Source organism: Scyliorhinus torazame, chromosome 30, assembly GCF_047496885.1.
Source record: "Scyliorhinus torazame isolate Kashiwa2021f chromosome 30, sScyTor2.1, whole genome shotgun sequence".
NCBI lineage: Eukaryota > Metazoa > Chordata > Chondrichthyes > Carcharhiniformes > Scyliorhinidae > Scyliorhinus > Scyliorhinus torazame.
In genome coordinates this window covers 367,088-380,939 of record NC_092736.1, presented here as the reverse complement: position 1 = coordinate 380,939, position 13,852 = coordinate 367,088, and the positions used below count along the sequence as shown (strand labels likewise).

The 13,852-nt window shown below is 51.2% G+C and overlaps 1 protein-coding gene across 4 annotated transcripts in view; it reads left to right on the top strand.

Moving 5' to 3' along the window:
- LOC140404297 (threonine--tRNA ligase 1, cytoplasmic-like) overlaps positions 1-13,527 on the top strand; it is a 65,682-nt gene extending 52,155 nt beyond the window's left edge. The window contains exons 17-19 of one of the 4 annotated variants that reach the window (XM_072492624.1): positions 8,886-8,958; positions 9,036-9,150; positions 13,377-13,527. In XM_072492624.1, coding sequence (XP_072348725.1) covers positions 8,886-8,958; positions 9,036-9,150; positions 13,377-13,456 — 268 coding nt within the window. In that variant the 3' untranslated portion in view covers positions 13,457-13,527. Of the gene's footprint in view, positions 1-8,885; positions 8,978-9,035; positions 9,151-13,040 lie in introns of all 4 variants that reach the window. The other 3 variants (XM_072492623.1, XM_072492626.1, XM_072492627.1) reach the window with 3 other exon arrangements.
- Positions 13,528-13,852: the final 325 nt, after the last annotated feature.

Sequence of the window (13,852 nt, the reverse complement as noted above, 5' to 3'; positions counted from 1 at the left end):
GGGAGCGGCGTGGAAGAGATTAGAGAGGGCGTCCTGTAGGGGGACTAGCCTACAGGCTATGGTGACAGCCCCATTGCCGTTCTCACCGAGGAACTACACCACAAGCCCGGTGGTGGTGGGCTGCACTGAAGATTTGGGGGACAGTGGAGACGGCATAGGGGAAAGACTGGAGCCTTGGGGGGGTCCCCGATAAGAAACAACCATAGGTCTGCCCCGGGGGGAATGGATGGGGGATATGGAATGTGGCAAAGAGCAGGAATAACGCAACTGGAAGATCTGTTTGTGGATGGGAAGTTCGCGAGTCTGGGAGCGCTGACCGAGAAATATGGGTTGCCCCAAGGGAATGCATTCAGGTATATGCAACTGAGGGCTTTTGCGAGGCAACAGGTGAGGGAATTCCCGCAGCTCCCGACACAAGAGGTGCAGGACAGAGTGATCTCAAAGACATGGGTGGGGGATGGTAAGGTGTCAGATATATATAGGGAAATGAGGGACGAAGGGGAGACTATGGTAGATGAACTAAAAGGGAAATGGGAAGAAGAGCTGGGGGAGGAGATCGAGGAGGGGCTGTGGGCAGATGCCCTAAGCAGGGTAAACTCGTCGTCCTCGTGTGCCAGGCTAAGCCTGATTCAGTTTAAGGTATTACACAGGGCACATATGACTGGAGCATGGCTCAGTAAATTTTTTGGGGTGGAGGATAGGTGTGCGAGGTGCTCGAGAAGCCCAGCGAATCATACCCATATGTTTTGGTCATGCCCGGCACTACAGGGTTTTGAATGGGGGTGACAAAGGTGCTTTCAAAAGTAGTAGGACTCCGGGTCGAACCAAGCTGGGGGTTGGCTATATTTGGGGTTGCACAAGAGCCGGGAGTGCAGGAGGCGAGAGAGGCCGATGTTTTGGCCTTTGCGTCCCTAGTAGCCCGGCGCAAGGATATTGCTAATGTGGAAAGAAGCCAAGCCCCCGGGGGTGGAGACCTGGATAAATGACATGGCGGGGTTTATAAAGCTAGAGCGGATTAAGTTCGTCCTAAGGGGGTCGGCTCAAAGGGTTCACCAGGCGGTGGCAACCGTTCGTCGAATACCTCGCAGAAAGATAGACGGAATGGGAAAAAGAAGGCAGCCGCAGCAGCCCAGGATCGGATGGGGGGGGGGGGGGAACCAGAAGGACTCTCAGGGTTGTTAATATATACTGTATAGTATGTATAGGTCGTTGCTACAGATAATTATATATTGGACTGTTAAATTATATTTTTGGAGAGTTTTACTTGTGACAAGGCAGTTGCCAATTAGGGCTAGTTTTCATTTTTGTTATTTATTATTTATTCATTTTTTGTTTATAAAATAGGTCATTGTTATTTGTGTTGTTATAATATTGTGTAAAGGATGCACAATGTACTGTGTTGGTTGACCAAAAATTTTCAATAAAATATTTAATCAAAAAAAAAGAAAGTGACCCCTTATTTTGAAACTGTACTCTCTAGATCTAATATTCCCCTGTTATAAAACTCATCCTTCCACCATCTAAGTTTCCATAACTTTCAGAATAAGAGCAAAAGACATTGGAGCAGAGTAGTCCATTCGGCCCATCTAGTCTGCTCCACCATGACTGACTTGATAATCCTCAACTCCACTTTCCCGCCATATCCCCAGAGCCCTGATTCTCTCACTGATTAAAAATCTGTCTCTCTGCCTTGAACAAGCCAACCTCTGAAATGTCTCGATACGATCACCTCTTGTTCTTCTGAATTCAAGTGGGTACAGCTAATCTGCTCATCCGTTCGTCAGCAGACAATCCCTTCATCCTGAAAGCACCTCCGTCAATCTTCTCTGAATTGCTTCCAATGTAAGTATATCATCAGCATCTTTATTATTGTCACACGTAGGCTGACATTAACACGGCAATGAAGTTACTGTGAAAAGCCCCTCGTCACCTGTTCGGGTACACAGGGAGAATTCAGAATGTCCAATTCACCCAACAACACGTCTTTTGGGGATTTTCCCTCCTTCAGTCACACCATGCACTCAGTGTGGTCTCACCAATGCCCTGTAAAGCTGGAAGAAGACTTCCCTACTTTTATGCTCCTTTCCTCTTGCAATAGAGACCAACATTCAATTTGCCTTCCTAATTCTTCGGTACGTGCATGCTAACGTTTTGTGACTCATGCACCGGAACCTCTCGGGGCATTCAGTGGTGTCTCTCCACTTAAACAATATGACAATCGCTTATTGTCACAAGTAGGCTTCAAATGAAGTTACTGTGAAAAGCCCCTAGTCGCCACATTCCGGCGCCTGTTCGGGGAGGCTGGTACGGGAATTGAACCGTGCTGCTGGCCTGCCTTGGTCTTCTTTCAAAGCCAGCGATTTAGCCCTATGCTAAACAGCCCCAGCTGTTTTTCTGTTTTTTTAATTATTTGTCAAGAGGCCAACCTCCCATTTTGACACTCACTTAACTTGAGGGGATTTTCAATTCTCTCAGAACCTGTTCAAGGTGACCCTCAGCTCCTGAGGGTTTACTTCTGTTCTCTCTCAGCCTCGGGATGATTAATCTCAGAACTTAATCTTTCGCAGAGACGATGCCCACCCCCCCACCCTACCCCCCAGCCGAGACTCTTAGTCTAACACAAGCTACAGGAATCCTGCAGCCTTGTTTAAACTTTCACTTCTGAATTCAGTCTTATCAAACCAAGCAGGTGATGAATCATAGAATCTTGCTACGTACACTGTCCCGGATCGTGCCAAACTAACATGACTCGGGATATCTTCGGCTTTGAGAACAAAGAACAAAGAAAATTACAGCACAGGAACAGGCCCTTCAGCCCTCCCATCCTGCGCCGATCCAGATCCTTTAACTAAACCTGACACCTATTTTCCAAGGATCTACTTCCCTCTGTTCCCCGCCCGTTCATATATCTGTCTAGATGCATCTTGAATGATGCTATTGTGCCCGCCTCTACCACCTCCGTTGGCAAAGCGTTCCAGGCACCCACCACCCTCTGCGTAAAAAACTTTCCACACACATCTCCCTTAAACTTTCTCCCTCTCACCTTGAAATCGTGACCCCTTGTAATTGACACCCCCACTCTTGGAAAATGCTTGTTGCTACCCACCCTGTCCATACCTCTCAATTTTGTAGACCTCAATCAGGTCCCCCCTCAACCTCTGCCTTTCCAACGAAAACAATCCTAATTTACCAACCTTTCTTCATAGCTAGCACCCTCCATACCAGGCAACATCCTGGTGAACCTCCTCTGCACCCTCTCTAAAGCATCCACATCTTTCTGGTAATGTGGCGACCAGAACTGCACGCAGTATTCCAAATGTGGCCTAACCAAAGTCTTACACAACTGTAACATGACCTGCCGACTCTTGTACTCAATACCCCGTCCGATGAAGGCAAGCATGCTGTATGCCTTCTTGACCACTCTATCGACCTGCGTTGCCATCTTCAGGGTACAATGGACCTGAACTCTCAGATCTCTCTGTACATCAATTTTCCCCTTGACTCTTCCATTGACCGTATAGTCCGCTCTTGAATTGGATCTTCCAAAATGCATCACCTCGCATTTGCCTGGATTGAACTCCATCTGCCATTTCTCTGCCCAACTCTCCAATCTATTTATATTTTGCTGTATTCTCTGACAGTCCTCCTCGCTATCTGCAACGCTCCCAATCTTAGTATCATCTGCAAACTTGCTAATCAGGCCACCTATACCATCGTCCAGATCATTTATGTATATCACAAACAACAGTGGTCCGAGCACGGATCCCTGTGGAACACCACTAGTCACCTTTCTCCATTTTGAGACACTCCCTTCCACCACTACTCTCTGTCTCCATTGCCCAGCCAGTTCTTTATCCATCTAGCTAGTACACCCTGAACCCCATACAACTTCACTTTTTCCATCAACCTGCCATGGGAAACTTTATCAAACGCCTTACTGAAGTCCATGTATATGACATCTACAGCCCTTCCCTCATCAATTAACGTTGTCACTTCCTCAAAGAATTCTATTAGGTTTGTAAGACATGACCTTCCCGGCACAAAACCATGCTGCCTATCACTGATAAGTCTATTTTCTTCCAAATGTGAATAGATCCTATCCCTCAGTATCTTCTCCAACAGTTTTCCTACCACTGACGTCAAGCTCACAGGTCTATAATTCCCTGGATTATCCCTGCTACCCTTCTTAAACAAAGGGACAACATTAGCAATTCTCCAGTCCTCAGGGACCTCACCCGTGCTCAAGGATGCTGCAAAGATATCTGTTAAGGCGGTATTTCTTCCCTTGCTTCCCTCAGTAACCTGGGATAGATCCCATCCGGACCTGGGGACTTGTCCCCCTTAATGCCTTTTAGAATACCCAAAACTTCCCCCTTCCTTATGCCGACTTGACCTAGAGTATTTAAACATCCATCCTTAGCCTCAACGTCCGTCATGTCCCTCTCCTTGGTGAATACCGATGCAAAGTACTCGTTAAGAATCTCACCCATTTCCTCTGACTCCACGCATAAATTCCCTCTTTTGTCTTTGAGTGGGCCAATCCTTTCTCTCGTTACCCTCTTGCTCCTTGTATACACGAATAAAAGGCTTTGGGATTTTCCTTAACCCTGTTAGCCAAAGATATTTCATGGCCCCTTTTAGCCCTCTTTATTGTGCGTTTGAGATTTGTCCTACTTTCCCGATATTTCTCCAAAGCTTCATCAGATTTAAGACGCCTAGATCTTATGTATGCTTCCTTTTTCATCTTAGCTAGTCTCACAATTCCACCCGTCATCCATGGTTCCCTAATCTTGCCACTTCTATCCCTCATTTTCACAGGGACATGTCTGCCCTGCACTCTAATCAACCTTTCCTTAAAAGACTCCCACATTTCAAATGTGGATTTCCTCTTAAAGAGCTGCTCCCAATCCACATTCCCTAGCTCCTGCCGAATTTTGTTATACTTGGCCTTTCCCCAATTTAGCACTCTTTCTTTAGGACCACTCTCGTCTTTGTCCATGAGTATTCTAAAACTTACGGAATTGTGACCGCTATTCCCAAAGTAATCACCGACTGAAACTTCAACCACCTGGCCGGGATCATTCCCCAATACCAGGTCCAGTATGGCCCCTTCCCGAGTTGGACTATTTACATACTGCTCTAAAAAAACTCTCCTGGATGCTCCTTACTAAATTCTGCTCCATCTACGCCTCCAACACTACACGAGTCCCATTCAATGCTGGGGAAGTTAAAATCCCCCATCACGACCACCCTATTGCTCCTACATTTTTCTATAATCTGTCTACATATTTGTACCTCTACTTCATGCTCGCTTTTGGGAGGCCTGTAGTAAAGTCCCAACAATGTTACTGCACCCTTCCTATTTCTTAGCTCCACCCATATTGCCTCAGTGCTTGAATCCTCCACCGTGCCCTCCTTATTCACAGCTGTGATATCATCTCTGACCAGTAATGCAACTCCTCCACCCCTTTTACCTCCCTCTCTATCCTTCCTGAAGCATCTATACCCTGGGATATTTAGTTGCCAGTCTTGCCCTTCCCTCAACCAAGTCTCCGTAATACCAATAATATCATATTCCCAGGTACTAATCCAAGCCCTAAGTTCATCTGCCTTACCTGCTACACTTCTCGCATTGAAACAAATGCACCTCAGACCACCTGTCCCTTTGCGTTCATCATCTCTTCCCTGTCTGCTCTTCCCCTTAGTCACATTGAGTTTATTATCTAGTACCTTACTGGCTTTAGTTGCTGCCTCTTTACTGACCTCTGACTTCCTAATCTGGTTCCCATCCCCCTGCCACATTAGTTTAAAACCTCCCCAACAGTGTTAGCAAAAGCACCCCCTTGGACATTGGTTCCAGTCCTGCCCAGGTGTAGACCATCCGATTTGTAATGGTCCCACCGGTTCCAATGTCCCAAAAATCTGAATTCCTCCCTCCTGCACCATCTCTCAAGCCACGTATTCATTCTGGCTATTCTTTAATTTCTACTCTGACTGTCTCGTGGCGCTGGTAGCAATCCTGAGATTACTACCTTTGAGGTCCTACTTTTTAACTTATCTCCTAACTCCCTAAATTCTGATTGTAGGACCTCATCCCGTTTTTTACCTATATCGTTGGTGCCTATATGCACCACGACAACTGGCTGTTCACCCTCCCCCTTCAGTATGTCCTGTAGCCGATCTGAGACATTCCTGACCCGTGCACCCGGGAGGCAACATACCATTCGGGAGTCTCGTTTTCGACCACACAAATGCCTGTCTACTCCCCTTACGATTGAATCCCCTATGACTATAGCCCTGCCAGTCTTTTTCCCGCCCTTCTGTGAAGCAGAGCCAGCCACGGTGCCATGAGCCTGGCTACTACTGCCTTCCCCTGGTGAGTCATCTCCCCCAACAGTATCCAAAACGGTATACCTGTTTTGGAGGGAGATGACCGCAGGGGACACCTGCATTGCCTTCCTGCTCTTTCTCTGCCTTTTGGTCACCCATTCCCTGTCTCCCTCACCAACCCTAATCTGCGGTGTGACCAACTCACTGAACGTGCTATCCACGACCTCCGCAGCATCGCGGATGCTCCAAAGTGAGTCCATCCGCAGCTCCAGAGCCGTCATGCGGTCTAACTGGAGCTGCAGCTGGACACACTTCCCGCACATGAAGGAGTCAGGGGCATTGGCCTCGTCCCTGAACTCCCACATTGAGCACGAGGAGCATAACACGGGTCTGGGATCTTCTGCCATTTTTACACTTCACCTTAACTGATTCCAAATATAATATCAAATAATGAATAAGTGAAAGGAATAAGGATTTTACTTACCAATCACAATACTTACCAACCCAGGAAGAGTTAAATTTCTCCCAGCTACTTACCTTCCGACAGACCCCTGGCAACTGCTCCCGTCGAAAATCTGAAGCTATAACTTGCGGATAAAAGAAAAAGAAAAGAGAGAGCTTATCTGATATTCACTCACCCCCTTAGGTTAGAGGAGGTGGAAGGGTGGGAGACACTACAAGTGTAGTGTCTCGGGTTTAGCAACCGCCCAACTTAAATAGAGGTAAAAATCAAACACTTAAGCACCTAGCTGATTCCCAAGCTGCACTCCGGCTCCCTCTCTCTCTCCCGCTCCCAGAAATGAAGGCCGCTGGAACCTGGGGGCAAGTTTAAACACCTACCTGAATCCCATTCTGCACTCGCTGCGCATCCGGCTCCCTCTCTCTATCCCGCTCTGAAAAATGAAGGCCGCTGGAACCTGGGGGCAAGTTTAAACACGTACCTGAATCCCAAGCTGCGCTCTGGCTCCCTCTCTCTCTCCCGCTCCCAGAAATGAAGGCCGCTGGAACCTGGGGGCAAGTTTAAACACGTACCTGAATCCCAAGCTGCACTCGCTGCGCTCCGGCTCTCTCTCTCTCTCTCTCCCGCTCCCGGAAATGAAGGTAAGGGTTTCCATCTCCATGCAACGTGAATCACATTGGCCTTGTATCCATGTAAAAATGCGGTTCAGCTACCCTTGAGACCCCAACTCTCTTTTATCTTGGAAGTAAGAACAGTTTAAAGCACAACTGTTGAATGATAATAATATCGATCAGTGTCACAAGTAGGCTGACATTATCACTGCAATTAAGTTACTGTGAAAAGCCCCTAGTCGCCACATTCCGGCGCCTGTTCAGTCACACGGAGGGAGAATTCAGAATGTTCAATTCACCGAACAGCACGTCTTTCGGGACTTGTGGGAGGAAACCGGAGAACCCAGAGGAAACCCACACAGACACGGGGAGAACGTGCAGAGTCTGCACAGACAGTGGCCCAAGCCGGGAATCGAACCTGGGACCCTGGAGCTGTGAAACAACAGTGCTAACCACTGTGCAATCGTGCCACCCACAATCTGACATTCTCAACACAGACAGAGCCGGATGGATGATGCATATGTGCCTCCAGAGGTCCCCAGCATCACAGATGCCAGTCTTCAGCCAATTCTATTCACTCCGTGCAGTATCAAGAAATGGCTGGAGGCACTGGATACTGCAAAGGCTATGAGTCCTGGTAGCATTCAGGCAATAGGGCTGAAGACTTGTGTCCCAGAACTAACTTCGCGTCCAGCTACAACACTGGCACCTACCTGGCATAGTAGAAAATTGCCCAGGTAAGCCCAGCAGAGTGGGTAAAGATGGAGGAGTGTTCCTGCACGGGGATGCCCCTCCGAACCCTGGTCACGACAGTGCTCCCAATCCTACCAACCAAACACTCACAAAGCCCAGTGGTGGTAGCCCGTTCCGGACATGCTACCAATTGAGGCAACACTTCAGCCTGACCGACATGTCCACCATGGCCCCATCTGCAACAAGCACAGGTTCACGCCGGCTGCAATGGACACTACCTTTCAACGGTGGAGACAGGAAGGTGGAGGCTGACAGTACAGCAACTTAAACACAAATGACGGGTTAGCGATGCTGGAAGAACTTACGCAGAGTTTTCAACTGCCCAAAGGACATAATTAAGACATAAAGAACGTAAAAACGATGACCTCCCATGGACGCCGAGACACTCACTGGTAGAGGAACTGTTGAACGCGGGCGATTTGGGAAAAGGGAACTGTGGGGTCCTGTATGGGCGACTGTTGGAGGAGGCACATGAGATGAGACGAGAGAAAAATGGGAGGAAGAACTTGGGATAGAAGTAGGGTAGGGGACTCCCCCAGAAGGAACTATGCAAATATGCAAACTTTGACTTTCAGTGATGACAGAATTGTATACCATAAAATATGAAAATCAGTCAAAACATTTATTGAGAAGCTGAAATCATAAGGGGCAAGTTCTGTCTATTTGTTTGAATAATATTTAAAATATTTGATATTGTGAGTACTCTTGTGACTGTTTCTGTTTTAATCTAGGCCATTCTGGCTGTCCCCCTGCCAGATTCTGGTGAGACCTGTTGGACCAAGCTGTGAGGAGTACGGTCGGATGGTGAGCACGGCTGTGTATGGTACTGAATGGTTAATCTTATCAATATTTGAAGAGATCTTTAAGTATGTTTCTTTTAGGTTTGTCAAGAGTTTGTTGAAGCTGGTTTCATGGCCGATGTGGACCTGGGTCCTGGCTGTTTGCTGAATCAGAAAATCCGGAATTCTCAACTTGCTCAGTACAATTTCATCCTCGGTAAATGAAATCTGATGCTCCCTCTTCTAAGATTTAATTTCATCAGTTTGCACACACCTCACTCCCTCTCTCACTCCCCTCACTCCCTCTCTCACTCCCTCGCTCACTCCACCTCACTCCCTCTCTCACTCCCTCTCTCACTCCCCCTCACTCCCTCTCTCACTCCCCCTCACTCCCTCTCTCACTCCCCCTCACTCCCTCTCTCACTCCCCCTCACTCCCTCTCTCACTCCCCCTCACTCCCTCTCTCACTCCCCTCACTCCCTCTCTCCCCCTCACTCTCCCCCTCACTCTTCCTCTCACTCCCCTCATTCCCTCTCTCACTCCCTCTCTCACTCCCCTCACTCCCCTCACTCCCCCTCACTCCCCCTCTCACTCCCCTCACTCCCCCTCTCACTCCCCCTCACTCCCTCTCTCACTCCCCTCACTCCCCCTCACACCCCCTCACTCCCTCTCACTCCCCCTCACTCCCCCTCACTCCCCCTCACTCCCCCTCACTCCCCCTCTCACTCCCCTCACTCCCCCTCTCACTCCCCCTCACTCCCTCTCTCACTCCCCTAACTCCCCCTCACTCCCCCTCACTCCCTCTCACTCCCCCTCACTCCCCCTCACTCCCTCTCACTCCCCCTCACTCCCCCTCACTCCCCCTCACTCCCCCTCACTCCCCCTCACTCCCCCTCACTCCCCCTCTCACTCCCCTCACTCCCCCTCTCACCCCCCTCACTCCCTCTCTCACTCCCCTCACTCCCCCTCACTCCCCCTCACTCCCTCTCACTCCCCCTCACTCCCCCTCACTCCCTCTCACTCCCCCTCACTCCCCCTCACTCCCTCTCACTCCCCCTCACTCCCCCTCACTCCCTCTCACTCCCCCTCACTCCCCCTCACTCCCCCTCACTCCCCCTCACTCCCCCTCACTCCCCCTCTCACTCCCCTCACTCCCCCTCTCACTCCCCCTCACTCCCTCTCTCACTCCCCTCACTCCCCCTCACTCCCCCTCACTCCCCTCACTCCCCCTCACTCCCCCTCACTCCCTCTCACTCCCCCTCACTCCCCCTCACTCCCCCTCACTCCCTCTCACTCCCCCTCACTCCCCCTCACTCCCCCTCTCACTCCCCTCACTCCCCCTCTCACTCCCCCTCACTCCCCCTCTCACTCCCCTCACTCCCCCTCTCACTCCCCCTCACTCCCTCTCTCACTCCCCCTCACTCCCCCTCACTCCCTCTCACTCCCCCTCACTCCCCCTCACTCCCCCTCACTCCCCCTCACTCCCCCTCACTCCCCCTCACTCCCCCTCACTCCCCCTCACTCCCCCTCTCACTCCCCTCACTCCCCCTCTCACTCCCCCTCACTCCCTCTCTCACTCCCCCTCACTCCCCCTCACTCCCTCTCACTCCCCCTCACTCCCCCTCACTCCCTCTCACTCCCCCTCACTCCCCCTCACTCCCCCTCACTCCCTCTCACTCCCCCTCACTCCCCCTCACTCCCTCTCACTCCCCCTCACTCCCCCTCACTCCCCCTCACTCCCCCTCTCACTCCCCTCACTCCCCCTCTCACTCCCCCTCACTCCCTCTCTCACTCCCCTCACTCCCCCTCACTCCCCCTCACTCCCCTCACTCCCCCTCACTCCCTCTCACTCCCCCTCACTCCCCCTCACTCCCCCTCACTCCCCCTCACTCCCCCTCACTCCCTCTCACTCCCCCTCACTCCGCCTCACTCCCCCTCACTCCCCCTCTCACTCCCCTCACTCCCCCTCTCACTCCCCCTCACTCCCTCTCTCACTCCCCCTCACTCCCCCTCACTCCCTCTCACTCCCCCTCACTCCCCCTCACTCCCTCTCACTCCCCCTCACTCCCCCTCACTCCCCCTCACTCCCCCTCACTCCCCCTCACTCCCCTCACTCCCCCTCACTCCCCCTCACTCCCCCTCACTCCCCCTCACTCCCCCTCACTCCCCCTCACTCCCCCTCACTCCCCCTCACTCCCTCTCACTCCCCCTCACTCCCCCTCACTCCCCCTCACTCCCCCTCACTCCCCCTCACTCCCCCTCACTCCCCTCACTCCCCCTCACTCCCCCTCACTCCCCCTCACTCCCCCTCACTCCCCCTCACTCCCCCTCACTCCCCTCACTCCCCCTCACTCCCTCTCACTCCCCCTCACTCCCCCTCACTCCCCCTCACTCCCCCTCACTCCCCCTCACTCCCCCTCACTCCCCTCACTCCCCCTCACTCCCCCTCACTCCCCCTCACTCCCCCTCACTCCCCCTCACTCCCCTCACTCTCCCCTCACTCCCTCTCACTCCCCCTCACTCCCCCTCACTCCCCCTCACTCCCCCTCACTCCCCCTCACTCCCCCTCACTCCCCTCACTCCCCCTCACTCCCCCTCACTCCCCCTCACTCCCCCTCACTCCCCCTCACTCCCCTCACTCCCCCTCACTCCCTCTCACTCCCCCTCACTCCCCCTCACTCCCCCTCACTCCCCCTCACTCCCCCTCACTCCCCCTCACTCCCCTCACTCCCCCTCACTCCCTCTCACTCCCCCTCACTCCCCCTCACTCCCCCTCACTCCCCCTCACTCCCTCTCACTCCCCCTCACTCCCCCTCACTCCCTCTCACTCCCCCTCACTCCCCCTCACTCCCCCTCACTCCCCCTCACTCCCCCTCACTCCCCCTCACTCCCTCTCACTCCCCCTCACTCCCCCTCACTCCCCCTCACTCCCCCTCACTCCCCCTCACTCCCCCTCACTCCCCCTCACTCCCCTCACTCCCTCTCACTCCCCCTCACTCCCCCTCACTCCCCCTCACTCCCCTCACTCCCCCTCACTCCCTCTCACTCCCCCTCACTCCCCCTCACTCCCCCTCACTCCCTCTCTCACTCCCCTCACTCCCCCTCACTCCCTCTCACTCCCCCTCACTCCCTCTTCATGGTCTTTACTCTGTTGGAAATGTTCCTCTAACAATCAGCACAATCTGTGTATTGTCAGATGTGAAGAGAAACTCTTGGTTAGGTTGTGGCAGCCTGACACAATCCCTGAAGATTGCTGGGATCCCTTATTCTTTTTAATGCAGATTTATGTTTATTGTAGAAAATGTCTGTTAATTGGAATTGAAATGGAAAGAGGCTCTTTGATGACTTAATGTTTACCCAGCTCCCTGCATCTTGCAACTTTCTAAACTTGCAGTAAACTCAGGAGGTGCCGCACTGTCACCCTGCATATCCTTAAGTCAGTCCATTGAGCTCCTACTTCAACACTGTTGTTAAACACGGAATGGAATGACGTAAGTTAAGATTCCCACTGCAGTGAGCTTCCGTTCTCAGCTGTGCATAGAGGTATTGGAAATGATGGACAGAGGGTGTCCCCAGCATGGAGGTGCTGATGGACAGAGGGTGTCCCCAGCATGGAGGTGTTGATGGACAGAGGGTGTCCCCAGCATGGAGGTGCTGATGGACAGAGGGTGTCCCCAGCATGGAGGTGTTGATGGACAGAGGGTGTCCCCAGCATGGAGGTGCTGATGGACGGAGGGTGTCCCCAGCATGGAGTTGGTGATGGACAGAGGGTGTCCCCAGCATGGAGGTGCTGATGGACAGAGGGTGTCCCCAGCATGGAGGTGTCCGGATGGGAGAGAGAAGGTAATCCAACAGCCTATTGTGATAAATTTGAGCAGAGTTATTAGAGTCTCTGACAATTACTGGTGAGAGTGGACACGTGAAACATGAATCAACTAGACTATTTGGATGTTTTTATTTACTGCAAAAATGGTGCCCCAGTGTCCCTCGCCCTCTTGCCGTTCCTGCACTCTGTCTTGTGTTTAAATATCTGCTGCAAGAATTCTGCATCTTTATTGAGCTGCACTGGAAATTGAGTGAATTTTTGTGAACCCTCTTTGTCTGTAGTAGTCGGAGAGAGAGAGAAAGCCAATAATTCGGTCAATGTCCGTACAAGAGATAACAAGGTACACGGTGAGCTTTCTGTGGCATCAACTATCGAGAAAATGAAGAGGCTGAAGCAACTGCGCAGAGTCAGGGCCGAAGAGGAGTTTTAATTTCCCATCCTGCTTACTGGGTGGATGAATAAACATAGAGCAGAACTATTGAAGAACCATTTGGAACAATTTAAAATGAACCTCTTATTAATTGAAGCTATAATGTTATTCTGACTGGGAAATCAGTCTGTAATGGAGATGTGAAGCTTGGCTAATCTGATTCTGGAATTTGTTCAATTAAACTCAGATATTTCATTTCTGACTATGTCAAAGAAACACACGGATCAGCTGCTGCTCACTGCATGTCCCAGTGCTTGGAGGAAATAAAGGTAAATGTAATCCCAAAAGGCATAATTTCACTTTATGTTGAATAAAATATTGGCTGATGTTGTGCAGCTCCCTGGTTTCCTGACTTTATTCCTTCCTCTGAACGTTCAGCGTCGCTCGCTGAGATATACGGATCGCACGATTCAGCTTCATTCCCAGATCTATCCTGAGGCAGCTGATCTTCATGTCAACGGAAGTTTGAATGTTGGTGCTGAAAGCTTTGACTCGCCCTTTGGTCCATTTACATCACTTGAGCCCTGGAAGTCACGATGATTCATTTCCATCCCTTAATAACTGAGCTTTTCCACTCCACATATACTGAACCTACATAGAAAACAGAGGGGCCGCTTTAAACCGGCCATTTCTCATCTTGCTGCGTGACTGGTATCAATTGGC